This window comes from Clupea harengus, chromosome 9 (assembly GCF_900700415.2).
Source record: "Clupea harengus chromosome 9, Ch_v2.0.2, whole genome shotgun sequence".
NCBI lineage: Eukaryota > Metazoa > Chordata > Actinopteri > Clupeiformes > Clupeidae > Clupea > Clupea harengus.
This window is the reverse complement of record NC_045160.1, coordinates 22,312,126-22,328,546: the sequence shown is the minus strand read 5'-3', so window position 1 is coordinate 22,328,546 and position 16,421 is coordinate 22,312,126. Positions and strand designations below refer to the sequence as shown.

The 16,421-nt window shown below is 42.0% G+C and overlaps 2 protein-coding genes and 1 long non-coding RNA gene across 4 annotated transcripts in view; 1 reads left to right on the top strand and 2 right to left on the bottom strand.

Annotated features, from left to right (window-relative positions):
* LOC116221856 overlaps positions 1 to 4,906 on the top strand; it is a 15,040-nt gene extending 10,134 nt beyond the window's left edge. Inside the window, exon 2 of the long non-coding RNA XR_004164321.2 lies at positions 4,032 to 4,906. This is a non-coding gene — a long non-coding RNA (uncharacterized LOC116221856). The remainder of the gene's footprint in view (positions 1 to 4,031) is intronic.
* A 3,853-nt stretch (positions 4,907 to 8,759) lies between these two features.
* LOC116221855 (histone H3.3A) lies at positions 8,760 to 13,009 on the bottom strand. Its single transcript, XM_031573867.2, has 4 exons — positions 12,776 to 13,009; positions 11,502 to 11,645; positions 10,668 to 10,821; positions 8,760 to 10,285 (listed from the first exon to the last, which is right to left on the bottom strand). Exons 2-4 carry the CDS (start codon positions 11,627 to 11,629, stop codon positions 10,157 to 10,159), a joined length of 411 nt encoding a protein of 136 aa, XP_031429727.1. The 5' UTR covers positions 11,630 to 11,645; positions 12,776 to 13,009; the 3' UTR covers positions 8,760 to 10,156.
* A 502-nt stretch (positions 13,010 to 13,511) lies between these two features.
* Positions 13,512 to 16,310, bottom strand: LOC105909691 (histone H3.3A). 2 transcript variants are annotated; one of them, XM_031573865.2, is made up of 4 exons: positions 16,208 to 16,310; positions 15,283 to 15,426; positions 15,019 to 15,172; positions 13,512 to 14,793 (listed from the first exon to the last, which is right to left on the bottom strand). In XM_031573865.2, exons 2-4 carry the CDS (start codon positions 15,408 to 15,410, stop codon positions 14,665 to 14,667), a joined length of 411 nt encoding a protein of 136 aa, XP_031429725.1. In that variant the 5' UTR covers positions 15,411 to 15,426; positions 16,208 to 16,310; the 3' UTR covers positions 13,512 to 14,664. The 2 variants fall into 2 exon arrangements, with proteins under 2 accessions (XP_031429725.1, XP_031429726.1); XM_031573866.2 differs by lacking the exon at positions 16,208 to 16,310 and adding an exon at positions 15,547 to 15,650.
* Positions 16,311 to 16,421: the final 111 nt, after the last annotated feature.

Genomic DNA, 16,421 nt, shown 5'->3' with positions numbered 1-16,421 from the left:
AGCGCAGCGGTTCTGATCCAGTCACATGCCAACCAGGAACATAGCGCAGCGGTTCTGATCCAGTCACATGGCCAACAACAAATACAACACTTGTAAACGGCTGACTCACTGAATGCATACAGTCACACAAATACCTTTACCACGTGCAACTTCAGCTCTCAGACCACAGACATACAGTAGAAACAGGGGCAAACACATGGCCAAGCCTATGCAAGCACACTGATTCAAGCACACAACATTGTCATGTGTGCATACAAACAGCCTCCACAGATGCGCAAAGTCTTCATTCAAAAAACAGCACACCAACAAGCGACACAGTACATTTACATTTAGTCATTTAGCAGATGCTTTTGTCCAAAGCGACGTACAAGGGAGAGTACAGGGATATTACACATAAAATGATACATTTACTTCTAGCCCACACACAGGCACACTCACTGGGAAACCATATTGGGTAATGTGTTGTGTTGGGGTGGCAGAGAGAGCGATTAGATTCTATTCAAATTGAATAGAAAGTTTACCATTGGTCTGGTAAAATGAAACACTTCTGTGTGTATATCATGTTATTGTTACTGTGTGTATATCATGTTATTGAAAGTTAGATATACTGTAGATGGATGGACAATAATAAAATGGGGTAGAATAAGGAAAACTATCTCTGCCTAAAGATTCGTCATTGGTTCCTTAATAGGCCATTAGTTCCTAAAGAGGCCGTAGAACAAAGGTTCCAAATAAACACTCTGCACATTTTTTAATTGGCTTCTTAGGCCTAGCTATGTAATACTTTCTCAGTTAATAAAGTAAGAGGATTACAAGTGAATCTGATAATCATATGGGAATATGGTTCGGAAAAAAAAAAAGTTACTGAATCCCTCATGCCAATGGATTGGTCAATTTATTTTATAATTTTCAACGAAACCTGGGACATGGGAAAATAGTTAATCGTTTGAGGAAGCCCAGAAATAGCCCATATTGTTATGGCATAATGCGAGCACACTGTGTGTGTGTGTGTGTGTGTGTGTGTGTGTGTGTGTGTGTGTGTGTGTGTGTGTGTGTGTGTGTGTGTGTGCGTGCACAGGCATATGTGTGTGAATATCAAAGAAAACACATGATTAATACACACTCTGTAAACTCACCCCTTCTCACACATACATATACTCTACCTCACACAAACCCCTGTGGCAGTGACGCACAAACACACACACAATTCACAATGGCTCTCTCATCATTAATTGGCTGTTTAATCCACTGGAATGTCACTAATTAGCACAGGGAGCCAGTTCAGGATCTTGCTCAATCTGCAGCCTTACAATGGAAGGGCTGTAACAGCGATCTCTCTCTCTCTCTCTTTCTCTCTCTTTCTCTCTCTTTCTTTTTCTCTCTCTTTCTCTCTCTCAGTTTCTCTCTCAGGCACTAGCAGTCACCACACAACGCATGCATGCACACATACTTACTCACTCCAATACAGAAGGTGGAAGCAGAAAGAGAACTCTTAACTTCAACTAACTAATGTCGGCCATTTACACACACACACACACACACACACACACACACACACACACACAAGCACACAACACATGTTCACACACATACACACTCCAACACATGATGAAAACATGTAGAAGAACGTTTACTTCAGCAAACCAAGTAACTTATGTTAACCAGTTCTTTACACAGAAGACACACAACACACACACACACACACACACACACACACACACACACACACACACACACACACACACACACACACACTCATCCAATACCCATGGAGTGCAGAGGACATATAGAGTTAGCGTACTAACCACCGTTAGCCGCTTCCACACAAAACAAAAACACAAACCAAACACTTATGCACTGCGTAGCATATAGAGTTATCACACTGACTAACATATCAGTCGTTTCCAAGCACATCTATTTCCCCTTAAAAAGTCAGGTAAGGAAATAAGGAATGTGTCAGAAGGAGTCTTTGGTCCGTAGGCAACACATACACATTAAAGAATAAGAAGCCAACTGACATGCTCTCTTTTGAAGCACATGAAGTAGAACATGGCTGAGCATACTCAAAAACGTCCAGTGTGCGTCACTAAGAGGGTCCTTCTGGGGGACTCAAACCAAACAACACTAAATCTGATTGTATGTTTCTGCCTTGGTGTGTGTGTTTTGTGTGTGTGTGTTTTGTGTGTGTGTGTATGTGTGTGTTTTGTGTGTGTGTGTGTGTGTGTGTGTCTGTCTGTATGTGTGTGTGTGTGTGTGTGTGTGTTTTGTGTGTGTGTGTGTGTGTGTTTTGTGTGTGTGTGTGTGTGTGTGTGTGTGTGTGTGTGTGTGTGTGTATGTGTGTGTGTGTGTGTGTGTGCATAAAAACATTGACTTCTCTACAATGCTCCATATAAACTGAGGCGTTTACAGTGCATCAGTTCACACACATTAATGGTTGGTCTTTAAACATCTTGCTCCCATCGTCCTCCCTGGTTTAGAAAATGTCATGTTAAGTTAAGTTCCTCATCAACAACAACAGAGGTTGTCGTAAAGAGATGAACGGGGGGAAATAAGTTAAAATGAGCATCTTGGTGTGGGGGTGTGGGGGTCAACTGGGTCCGACCATGGGCCAGGTGGGCCAGGGGTCCTGTCTGGTGAGCTTGGGGGGTTTGCACAGTGGACTTGGGTGACATGGGGGTGAAGTGGGGGGTATTGGAGGGTAACGCCGCTCACTGACACACTGCTGCTGTTGCTGCTGCGGTGGTGGCCGTGGCTGAGGCTACGACTATGGCTGTGGCTGCTTCTACAAATCCAGCTTAGTGCGTCTAAAAGAGGCCTGAGAAATCTGCCGCAGGGGCCCCTAATTCAGGGCCTGCTGTCACCCCCAATCACTCACACACACCTAATCCCCCACGCCGTGACCTAACACACACACACACACACACACACACACACACACACAAGTACGCATACACACATGCACACACGCACAAGTATGCATACACACACACACACACACACACACACACACACACACACACACACACACAAGTACACATGCACACACATACACTCACACATATATACAATACACACATACACACAAGTACGCATGCACACACACTCAATTTGAGTGACTCAAACATATATACATACTCATGCACACACACACACACACACACACACACACACACACACACACGCCTGCACAAACATACACACACACACACACACACACACACAGACACACACAGACACACACAGACACACACACACACACACACACACACACACACAAACACACGCACAAAGAAACATGCAGGCATTCATGCCCACATATACACACACCTACACATACACACACACACACACACACATATACACACACTCCTTGCAGCGATGTTACCCAATGTGCGTGGACCACGAGCCTAGCTGCCGGAACCTAGCACCGGCTGACACCAACGCCAGGGTCAACGCCCTCGTGCCAGCTCTGAGGGAGGGGGAGGGGGGTAAAACCTGGGAGTGGAAAAGGGTGCGGGGGGCTGCATGGCACAGGGTGTGGGCATCCATGGCACAGGGTGTGGGCATCCATGCATTTGTGCTTCTTTTAGCTTTTGTGTTTCATTTACTGAAAATGGGTGGACTTGGTCCAACGGCTGGCAGGGAGTTAAAACGGTGACAGGAGGTCAGGTCATAGGAGGGAACCAGACAATGACTCAGATTTTAAACCCTTTAACCAAGAGGCTGTAGACAGAAAAAGATACATACAGACACACACAAACACAGACACACACACAGACACACACAGAGACACACACAGAGACACACACACACACACACAGATACACACGAACTACGGTTGATTTTGATACATGTTACCTCCCAGAGTGACATGTAGTTGTTGTTTTTTCTGTAGTTGTGGAGTTTCTGTGTGAAAGCAGGCTGTGCTAATGTCATTTCAGGTTAATCACTAATTACTAGTATTAGATGAGTAATGCAATGGTCAAATGTGTCCAAGTACTCACCTCTCTTTTTCTTCCTTGTCCTTATAGATGTGGTTTCTCTGGGTTGTGGAAATGACAGCCTCCGTCTCTCCTCTCCAACATGCAGAAGGAAGCCTTTGGAACATTGTCAGGGTAGTTTGTGTGAGAGCTAAAAGAAATGCTGCAAGCACAGATGTTACATAGTTGACAACATTGTTGTCAATTGTATGTGAATTTAACATGGAATTTTGTATCTGTATACTTTATCTTCTTTATTCAACAGTTGTTTTGCTTGTTTGGTGTAGAAGGTAATTCAGATATATTTTGCATTAAATATAAAACAATCGTTTGTGTAATAGTGAACACTTTAACCTTCCGGGGTCGTTTCGGGCCTCTTCCATCCCATACCGCCATGCTTTTTCCTTCTAGAGTTCCAGCACAATCTCCCTCTCCACACACACCACCACCTCGATGCCCGTTCTGAATACCCCAACACCACCCTTATCATCCTGGTCTCTTCGGCCTCACTGTGATTCTCCGGGTGACCATCCTCACTCTCGTCCATATGAATATAAGGCAGTTCAAGTTCTACACTGGCGTTTAAGCGTATATATCATGTATAAGCTAGCTGTGCGTAGGCTGTTTGAGATGCATGTTTAAGCGTATATATCATGTATAAGCTAGCTGTGCGTAGGCTGTTTGAGATGCATGTTTGTTGACAAAGGAGTGTCCGTGGAGGTAAGTCCAGCTGATTTAAATGCTTTTATTAGACTGCATTAATAGGCATGTTTCTCTCATGATGATTTCTCATGATGAGTTTATTCATATTTCTGTGTTAGAATTATTTTAACATTATCCCACTAAATATCAAAAATTGTCTGAGTAGACTATAATTCTGACCTGCTATTTGTGTGATAAAAATAAATAAAGTTATCTTTAAACTATTTTGTTTTGTTTGATGACTTATTCATGCATTCATTCATTGTAGATTCTTCTCCAAATGTCAGGTCGTTCTGAGTAGTTTTAACATGAAAACTCATAAGGCAGAAAACACTCTAAAAATGATCAAGTCCACACAATAGACTCCCAGACATCCAAAGTCTGGTCAGAATCCATCTTATCAGAGGACCTCTCTCTGATCTTCTCACAGCAGACGACTTCCACTGTTTGTATTCACAACAACCCCCATGCATTGAGTGCAATGACACACAGCCTGGCCAAGGTCTCCAGACCTCATAGGACAATACTATTGTGGAAACTCATGGAAATGAAGATTATGGTATTTAACCAGCCAGTTGGTCTCTTTCTCTCTCGCTCGTGATCTCTCTCTCGCTCTTGCTCTCCTTTTCCGGCCTCTTGCTTTTATTCTTCTCTGGCTCATGCTTTCATTCGCTCTTTCTCTCTCTCTCTGTCTCTCTCTCTCTCTCTTAATTTCCCCTCTATCTCTCATCATATCATCTCTTTCTCTTATTCACCTGCTCAGGTTGGGTTTCATTTCTTTACATTTGATGCATTGATGGTTTCAGTTATATTTGGTTTAATTGGCCCAACCTGTTTTTATTCAATTGTTATTATGTACAGTTGTACTTATCTATTTGTGTTCTACCTTACATTCAGTTTGACTTATCCTTGTAACAGTTAAGCCTAGTTGTAGTAATAAACTGTTCACTCATTAACCATCGATTTAACTCCGCGTGTGCCATGCCATTACTGTGCCACAACCTAATGTACTAGTAATATTGGAGGTCATTTAATAATTTCATGGAGTCAGATTAATCGTATTTTCCACAATATTTACCACTCTAATGCATTTTTCTTTCCCTTTAAGTTCAGACAGGCTTCAGCCTTCCAGCCTGGTGTCTGTCCGTTTGTTAACACTTTTGGCTGTCTTGCATACTTAACGTAAATACATTTATGTGTCGACGTTATTGGATTCTATTTTGCACACAGGCATCTGCAGGCGTAATCGTGTGTGTGTCTGTGGTGAGAGTCAGGTACAGTGACATCAGGTCACTAATTGAGCAAGACATTTATCCGGTCTGTAGATTAGAAGGTCACTACAAGTGGAAACTGTGAACTCAAGGGTGCTATTCCTGAGTGCAGGAATATATTTACACCAGCAAAGACAGCCGGCTGGTGACTGGTGCGTCAGTTTGCGGTTGAAATTAGTACCCCGTTCAGTATTTGCGCACACATATTACAGAAGACCTATCAGGCCTATGCCTTTGGCATTGCTAATGCCGTTTGTATCTGTCTAGTCATAGTGTGTGTGTGTGGGTTTTTTTTATGCAATGCATCACCAACATACATATTGAAAGCCAGCTTCATGTAACTTTACTGAAACAGGGAAAAAAGGAGGGAGGAAAGGAAAAAACAGCAGTGACCTTCTGTGACCTTCATGAGCTGACACACAGATCCTACTGTGGCAGGGCAGGGCTGCTGATGGCCCCCTCCAAACCTTAAACATTATTGTAATAGTAACAATATTTCTTAGGAGCTTAAATGTCAATACAACTCTTCTATTGATGACATAAACATACAAATACAGTTGTGAAACTTCTCCAAAATTTGTGAAATCAGGTTATGTGTCAAATAAATAGCTTTTTGGAGTCGGCCTAGTCCTAGTGACCAACAAAAGGATGTTGACATTTAATTTCAGCTCATCAGTCAATAAAACTATAGTATTGACAAAATAAACACATAAATGAAATTGATTAGAAAGATTGGTAAGCCACGATAAGTCTGCAACAGGATATGTTCCATGTAACGGCCCCTGCATGTGGAAAACGTGCGCACTGCCCGCGCGCGGAAATAAGGGGCTGTTCTTTTGCGGCTAACAACTTTCCTGACCCACTGGTACTGAAACACTATGGGACAGCATAATTCACCTGTTTGAACGACTAATAAAACGTGTCGTGTGTTCCCTAATAAAACGTGTTGTGTGTTGTGTTCAAGACATCCTCAAAATATTGCTGTCTTCCACAGGTTCAATGTTTTCCCCCCATTTCTTTGAGCTGAATTTGTATTTGAAGACTCCTTGGCACATCATTCTCCTAACGTTTCGTTATTGCAGTTGACTGGTCACTATCATTTCCCTTATAAGTGATGGATGCATTTTGGGAATGTTCACAAGTGAAGTTGGTATTTACTGTATGTCCTGATCATTAACATCTCCATTAATACCTTACCGGACCACATCGTGTAAACATTTCCGGTTGATATTGCAAATAACCGACAGCATTGTTTTTGTTTTTAATGAAAAACAATTTAACAATTACATTTTTTTTAACTCTCGGTCCATCTGTCAGAATTGACAGGGATTTTTTTTGGGGGGGAAGCAGGGGTGCAGATTTGAATCTAAGAAAGTGTTTTTCAACATTATGAATTCCACCAGCTTCATCCCAGATCAGTGATCTTCTGTTTGGTTTGTCAATATTTTTTACCGTGGACTATTTGCTGAGGAATGGAAGGAATGTGGAGTAATCAGTCTGTGATTTGGTTTCACCCTTATATTAATGACACTAACCAAAGTGTTCAAAGTTAAAAGGCACTCGTCAGATCTCTCTCTGCGATTAGAATTAATCTGCTGATAATTTGAGGAGAGAGCAAGCGCTTTTATTTGTCTACTATCAGCCAGCCTCATTTGAGACGAAACAAAAGAAGAATCACTGAACGAACATTATCTGTAGCCAAGTGTGTCTGAAGGTTACCTCGGTGTTGCCTTGCACCGCGAGCTTCACCAGAGCCGTTACAGGAGGCCTGTCAGGACTTTGGCTATACCAACATCTCTGATGCGCCTACTGCAAGCAAAGTACTCTAGCGCTCTCTAGCGGACATTGAAATTACACGATATTTAACAGATATTGGAACTTTGGACTGGTCTCCATGGTCAAGAGAGTGTGGTTTTTGGTGTAGTCTAACAAAAAACAAAACAACAACAAATATGTAAATATAAAATATGATTGGATTGGCATTTAAATTAAGTCTCGTGTAACCGACTGTAACATGAATCAGTGAGCTATCAGTGAGTACACTGCCAGCTCAAAAAAATCAGTGATCGGACATTTTAATTTGACTGCATTTACTGTATTGTTTGGCATGCGTCTAGAAACGGATGAATGTTTTCTATAACCTACTCTTAGGCGATTGTCCTTTCAATAATGACTGCCATTGATTCTGATGCATGGCCCCTCACAGAATAGAATGGACTGGTTACTTAGATTAGCCTACTTTTACAGTCATTTAGGAGACTTATTTTACTGCGCATTTAAGATATACACCTACACTATTCATTTCTACCTGTTTTTGTTCTCCCTTGGAGTTGAACTCACGTTCTTTGGGTGGTTAGCACTATGGTAACAGTTGAGTTTGAAGAGAAACTTAGCTTTTAGTCGTCGTGGTCAGCCTGAAACCACCACATCCTTCTCACCTGGATGCCAAACATGCATGTTAGTTCACTGGTGTATTTTGGATAGTTTGCTATGTTGTGCTGTGAAAACTTTTCTTACATTTTGGTGGGGTGTTTCAGCCTGGTGCAGAGACACACAGTGCATATCCCGGACGGCTAGTGGGAACAACACGCTTGTCTGTACTTCACGTGACCATATACCGTCAGAATGACACTAGTTGCCTTATAGAAATATTCCTAAAGTGGCAAATTGTTGCATAGTGTTGCTTTAACGTTCAACTGTGTAGTACTGTTGTGTGTGTGACCTCTACAACCCTTCTACATAGCATGTCAGAATTCATCGATCAGTGTGGTTTGCAGGAGACACTTCAAGATGAGACACAAACAACTGTGTGACATCCATTTATTATCCATGTTTTTATGAGAATATTTTTGAATTAACAAAGTTTATTTAAACATCTTGAACATTTCCCCAAACAAAACGAAAAAGAAAATAAATCAAATTCAGATAAAATACCAGCTATTAAGACAAAAAAAAAGGTTGTCACATCAACCTGAGAACTTCAGGACATAGTGGAACAAAGATGGTTGAAAAGAATGCGAGAAAGAAGGGGATGGTGATCTCTGAGGTCTAGTCATAACAACCACCCCAACCTGAAGAAAGTGACTTCATCGCCCCAAAGCATTGTACACACGGTGACCTTACTAAACATAATGGACACCACATGTCCTAGCCTCCTGACTAGACTAGACTACACAGAGAGGGGAGACACAGGGGGAGTAGAAATTGAGTGGAGAGAACACATCGCCTTTTCACAAAATTATTTCACCACCGAATTCATGATTGGAAAGAGAGGAGGATAGGAAAAATAGAGTCAAATTCACCAGGGAATGAAGCAATTGGACTCCCTTTGGTAGCCAAGATTATTTAGAAGTTGTCTTTTTGGAAAATAAAGATAACTTGATTTTTTTTTTGTTTTTCTTTATTCTTTTTCAAAAAAATCAGTAAAAAATTGTATCCTTTCAGATTTGCTCCACCTCTTTCTTTTACAAATATTTAGAGTATTATGAAAAGAGCATGTGTATGTATATTTAAAAAAATAAACGAAACAGACACCAATGAAATAATAACAGTAATCGTCAATATTGCAATAAAATAGACAATTGCTCAAGAGACACCCTGACTCTGTATGCAATTTGTTGTGCTGATCTGACGCACACATACACTCACACTCACAGCAATAACAGACTTGGCCATTCACAGCTGTGACGTGACCTCTTTTCTGATAAAGTTAAGAGAGAGGCCCATACTGTTTTCTAGCACCCTGCAGCGGGTGGTAGAACCCGAGTGGTTCTACCCCTTAAGCAGATGATTCCTGACCCCTTGACTGCTAAGAACCCTTCCAACTGTCGTCGTCGTCGTCATCCCCCAAAAAAAACACATCCTTTGATGAAAATCTGGTCCCCCTGCCACCAGAGAGGTCAGCTAAAGCAAACTTCTTGGAAGTTAGGGGGTGCAAGGGGCCTGCCATTGTGTGTGTGTGGGTGTATGTGTGGACCTGATCAGCGACACACTGGTACATGCGCAAAGGAGTACCCTAAAAGTCTGCTCCCGAGAGCACTACGAGAAAGAGACATAACTACACACTTTGTTCTTGCCATAATCACTGTTCACACTAAAACTACAAAAGAGAGGGAGGAGGGAGGGAGGGGGGGGGAGGGGGAAGACGGATTGGTCAGAGAAGAGGACAACAGACAGTGGAGGGCAAGAGAGACAGGGTGGCGCTTAAGCGCGCTCCCCGCGGATGCGGCGTGCCAGCTGGATGTCTTTGGGCATGATGGTGACACGCTTGGCGTGGATGGCGCACAGGTTGGTGTCCTCAAACAGGCCCACCAGGTACGCCTCGCTGGCCTCCTGCAGACACACACATACAAACACAGAAACCAGCATCAGAGACCTATCTCAATGAAAGCAGACTTTCAAACAGTACACCGTATCCTCAAATAACCCACGTAAATGTGCGCCAACGCAAAAGCAAAATGATCTCAGTGGTCTGACATCTTTGTCAACACACAGAGCAGGTTTGTGTTACACATTCTTTAGAAACAATGCAACGGTTGTTGAACCACTTGTGGTTTCGCCTGATTAAACAAACTACCCTGTAACTTAGTTCTCCTCTGACGCCTGTTCCCCTTTTTGAGGTTCAACAGTTTTAAGACCAGAGTGTTAGGCTTGTCCCCACACAACATCAGAACCTCTTAGCCAGGTATACACATGTTAAGTGTGTGTGTATTACCTGCAGAGCTCCAATGGCTGCACTCTGGAAACGCAGGTCTGTCTTGAAGTCCTGGGCGATCTCTCTCACCAGGCGCTGGAAGGGCAGCTTGCGGATCAGCAGCTCAGTGGACTTCTGGTACCGACGGATCTCACGCAGAGCCACAGTTCCAGGCCTGCGGGTCAAAGGCATGGCACAGATGTCATATCAGCCCCACAACATAAGAACTGCCACTGATGTCTCGCATCCTACCATCAGGGTACAGGGCTTACAGTGTTCTACAGAATTAACATTGTTATAACGGTGGCATATTTACTGTTGTGAAACACCCAAACCCACTATGATGGCAGAATTGTCTCATCCACTCTGAGAAGCATTAACATTACAACAAAACATACGGGTCAAACACATTCACAAGGACTGTAAATAGTTTATAAAACACACACACAAGTTACGAAGATATATTTATTGTGCGTGTACATATCCATATAAGAACACAAGTGTCTACCTTCCATTGGTGTGTTTATCTTGGGTTAAAATCATAATTATTAGACAAATGCAGTAGGGCATGTGATACTAGCATTATTCACTTAATTCAGCAGGACTAAGTCAGGACTCAAAGAGAAACAATAAATGCTAGCTCACTAAATATTGATGGGACCATTGTGTTCAGTTTACCGGTCAGTAGAGCATTGTGTTCAGTTTACCGGTCAGTAGGCTACAACTAACTAGAGTGAGTCCTTTAAAATTCCTCTTGTCAACCCTGAAATCTTACTAGTACCAGTGCTACAACCTTAAAGTTTAGTGTACAGCCCTACCACTGGCTAGTGCTAGAGTGTGTGTCATGACTCTCACCTGTAGCGATGGGGCTTCTTCACTCCGCCAGTAGAGGGGGCACTCTTGCGGGCAGCTTTGGTGGCCAGCTGCTTACGAGGGGCCTTACCTCCTGTAGATTTACGGGCAGTCTGCTTGGTACGAGCCATGCTGCTTCAGGTTTACCTGCAACAGGTGAAAGGCAACATCATTAGCACATTGCTTGGAAACTGAGATTCGTGTGAAGATAATGCCAGTTAATGAGTTAACTTCCTGTATGAGAATTACTATAGATATACGGTTAGAGTAACATGTGACTATACAAACATTTATTTAACATTTAAACAATTATTAAGAGAATGTATTTAGCTTTGGAATGAAATATGTATATCGAATCCTACTGCTATTTTGGTAATGACGTTGCCCATCACATAAGAACTGACAATGACCTCTCACAAACTACCATCAAGGTACAGAGCTCAAGTGTTATACAGAATTAACGTTGTTGGTGGCACATTTACTGTTGTGAAAACCCAAACCCACTATATGAAATCTATATTTTGTACTGCTGGTTTGGTTGTATCCAATTATGGCAAAATCTTCAAATGACAATTCTGTAATATTTCAGACTGTCACTCAATTACCCATAGAAACAAAAACACACAGCTGCTACGTGCACTAATTTTCGGTCAATTAAATATTATGAGAAATTCTTTGGAATATGCCTCTTAATGAAAACAGACAACGAGGATATCAATCATTTCCTTGTGGCTTCGACACCCAATGAAAATAGAATGTATACACGCATCTTAGCCAACCAGAGAAGAGATCCCGGTAGAAGGCGGGATTTAAGTCTCTAGTCCGCTGTTGGTAAAGTTGAGATTGCCCCGCCCACAATCCTGCGAACATGATGGCGGATGTTTGATATGCACTCGGGCAGAAAGTGCAGCTGAAAACCCAACGACAATTGTTACAACTTTGTAATTTATGTGTAAATTGGCCTCTGTATCGACGAAAAACTAACTTGGTGTCGAAGAGGACAACCTAAGGAATATAAAAGCTGATTTCAAGCACAGAATTAAGGCGAAACAACAGAATTTAGACCGAGTGAAGTGTTGCATCAATTCGAAACGATTTTTTCCCCGACCGAAGGCTTGAAAACACAGCTATTCTGGTTAGGTCGTTTCGACGACGCTGTTTTTCCACATTTTGTAATGCTATCAATAGCATACCAGTAGCACGTAAAATGGTCAATTACAACCTAATTTTTCACAAATATGTTATTTAGTTTATAAGCTAAAAACAGAATACATTACCCGTGAGTAAATGTGATTTTAGAATGTCTTCTTGATATTCCGCTTATCTGGTCGTCTATTTATCACGTAGTACCCACAATAGTAGTCCAGCGGGAACATGGCTGCCGTGTCAATCATTTATTTCCCACAATGCAACACGAAGCTAGCGAGTACTTATTTTGACATGGGTTTTCTATGTTAACTTGTAACATAACCATCGAGCGTTAGCGTTTAAGAGCGTAATACTTTTTTGTAACATTGTAATTGATAACATTTGAGCTCAGTCGGCAAATAAGTGCGTGTACCACCTCGAATTCTCCAACAGCGGGTGATACATTGTTTTCGAGCAACACTACTGAAAAAAATTACCGGACATGGGTCTATTCTAGACTATTTACACTGCAACGCAAATGTACAACAATACAATACAATAAAAGGCATGATGGATATCGATCTATTGGTGCGAAGCTTGCGAACGAACACTGCAACCAGTTACAATAGTGCTGCTCAGCTTTGCGTTTCATATGTTATTACTTTGAGTGTAGTTGACATATTAGCAAACGTGAATGGTGTGATGATCCCCCACTTATTTTGGGCACCCGTAGAAAAGTTTAGTTTGTTTATCTGACGGTTGCGAATAGTGCTTTATTCTGTGAGTCGCCAAGCAAAATGTATCATTTATTTTTCAGTTGAGCACGATCCTCAAACCAGATGTAACTTCTCTTCTCCACTCTTGAATAAAACAATGAAGCAAACATTGAGTAACATTAATTTATTATCCCATCTGCATGAAACACTGGAATATTACAATTTTAATGACAACTTAAAAAAAGTAAACAGTTAAAAAAATAACAAGATAAGGTTTCAAACCAACCTGAGACGAAATACCAATACTTGTAATCTGGATACAAGGGAAGATAATCGAGTAGCCATTAGGTGTAAAACTTTTTGTGAACTCACCACTGCTACATATAAGGATGAAGAATCTTGTACTGATGCTTTTATTATTTTCAACAAAATCTACTACAAAAGGTGATTAAAAATCATTCCCTTTCACAATATAAAGTACAGTTTGCAGTTGTTTCCATACATATAAATGTTCTTATGGTTAAAAAGGAACACCTTGCATGTCATAGGATTTATAAATGCAGGAGGAAGGAGAAAACAAAAAGACAAAACATACCAAACAATGATACCAAAGAGTAATAAAGCACTTCATTTAAAACAAAAACCAAACAAGCTCACCCGAAGTGATCAGTAGACAAACACGCGTCTCCTAGTCTTCGTTTGTGTTGGGCATAAAGGACTATTTTTCCCAGAAAGCAACAGAGACTGGAAACAGATCTGGGTCAGATCTGTTTCAGCGTCATCAACAGCCTTTTGGGTTTCCAGCACCCTGAGAAGGAACTAGTTTCCTCCCACTTCAAACCCTCCTAGCCCAGCAACAAACTATCTGATGTCGCCAATCCAATCCATCTTTTCCTGCACAAATGTCTGCCCTGTTATGAATACAAAAAAGGAAATAAAGAAGAAATAATAAAAAATTTAAAAAAAAGTCACGTTGATGCCTTAGGGCCATGTTCGGATTTGAGACATTCGTGCATAGCCAAAGAGCATGTCCACACTATACAGAGACTCCAGTACTTGGACTAGCACACGGAATAAGTCATACGTTGACCCTTTTCTCTAAGTGGGTATGTGTGATGTGTAATAACCTAATACATCCACAAAAAGAGTACCCTAAAACTTTGCTGGCAAGAGCACTACAAGAGACAAGACTACACATTTAATTATTTTTCCATAATCATTGTTACTCTAGAAAATACTTATGAAAGAAGAGAGGGAGGGACAGACGGACTGGTCAAAGGAGAGGAAGGTAGGAAACAGGGAGAAGGGAGGGGGAGAGGTGCTTAAGCGCGCTCCCCGCGGATGCGGCGTGCCAACTGGATGTCTTTGGGCATGATGGTGACGCGCTTGGCATGGATGGCGCACAGGTTGGTGTCTTCAAACAGGCCCACCAAATATGCCTCACTGGCCTCCTGCAGAGGACAAGGAAGAAGGTGAGGACAAGGAAAATTGACTCATACAGGACTGTGTTTCCTGAAAGACTCGTTGTGCAACCACCATCGTTACCATGGAGACAGTGTTGAATATTATGGTCTGTCTTTTAATGGTGGTAGTTCAACAATGTTTTCAGGAAACACACCCTAGATTATTTTTAAAGCACTTTCATGGGGTAGTGTTAAGCAGACAGGCAGGCTGACCTGCAGAGCTCCAATGGCTGCACTCTGGAAACGCAGGTCTGTCTTGAAGTCCTGGGCGATCTCCCTCACCAGGCGCTGGAAGGGCAGCTTGCGGATCAGCAGCTCAGTGGACTTCTGGTACCGACGGATCTCACGCAGAGCCACAGTTCCAGGCCTGCGGGTCAAATGGAAGAGGAGGATGGCATATTACTACCACAGCACAGACAAATTGCCTCCACAAATGCAAACCTCCGGTTTCTTGGTAGTGTCCTTTGCGACTCTCACCTGTAGCGATGGGGCTTCTTCACGCCGCCAGTAGAAGGGGCACTCTTGCGGGCAGCTTTGGTGGCCAGCTGCTTACGAGGGGCCTTACCTCCTGTAGATTTACGGGCAGTCTGCTTGGTACGGGCCATGGCGTCTTGAGTTCACCTGCAACAGGTGAGAGGCAAAGTCAATACTTAGACGATGTAGATTTATGGATTTACAATGCTGGCAGAGCTGTCCGTTTTACGTTAAGAAAGTTCAAGCAAGTTTAAGGCTGAATCTTACTTTTTGTATCACACTTAAATTGTTTCCCCCTCTTTTTCGGAAATATATTTTTAGATTTTTTTCCCCCCTTCCACAGCCTGAGATCATTAATCAATCAGACGTCTGTTTGTCTTCAGGCAGTGTTGCAGTGTCTATGTACACAAATACATCTCACGGACTTCGAAACAACCCAATCGGAACGACTGTTGGGCGGGAGATGTGTCCCTCTACGAATAGGCTTACGGCGTTGACTGGCTGCCCCGCCCCCCTTCTGATGACAAGATGGAGGCTGCAGATGTGTGTAAACGGGAAGAGCTAAAACTCCAATATGAGGTCGACGAAACCTTCGAAAATACTAATTTTTCTTACTTTTAATATCGACCCAAGCAATCAAGCTTGAAAGTAAAGGCTTTAAGGATAACCAAGGATGTTATTATTTTCGAACACGTGTACTCTGCGACCGCGTTTAACCCCAGCAAGTGGGCAAGCACCTTCGGAGCGGAAATTTTGTCTTGCACCAAGGCTGCTTTCTACCAACCTTTCCAGCGGTCGTTTTAGATTATTTCTTTTAGTAGCTGTAGTCAGCTAAAACAATTATATTTTAATTTCTACTTAATAAGTGTGTGATAATAATAATTATTAAGAAAGTTACAAGTGAATATTCGGAGAAAGTTGGACTTACCTGTCAAAATAGGAAACAAACCGAAGAAGCTCTTCACAGCTCTGTTCTTGTCACTATTTACTGGGTTCACACAATGGAAGTGAGGAACACTTTTGAGGGGAAAATGGCTGGTTTCCCATGATGCATCTTTATGGGCGGTAAATTCAAATATCTTTTGTGAGTTTGTTCACTTTTTTTTATTTTTCACAATTATTTAGCTTTTACTATTAGTATG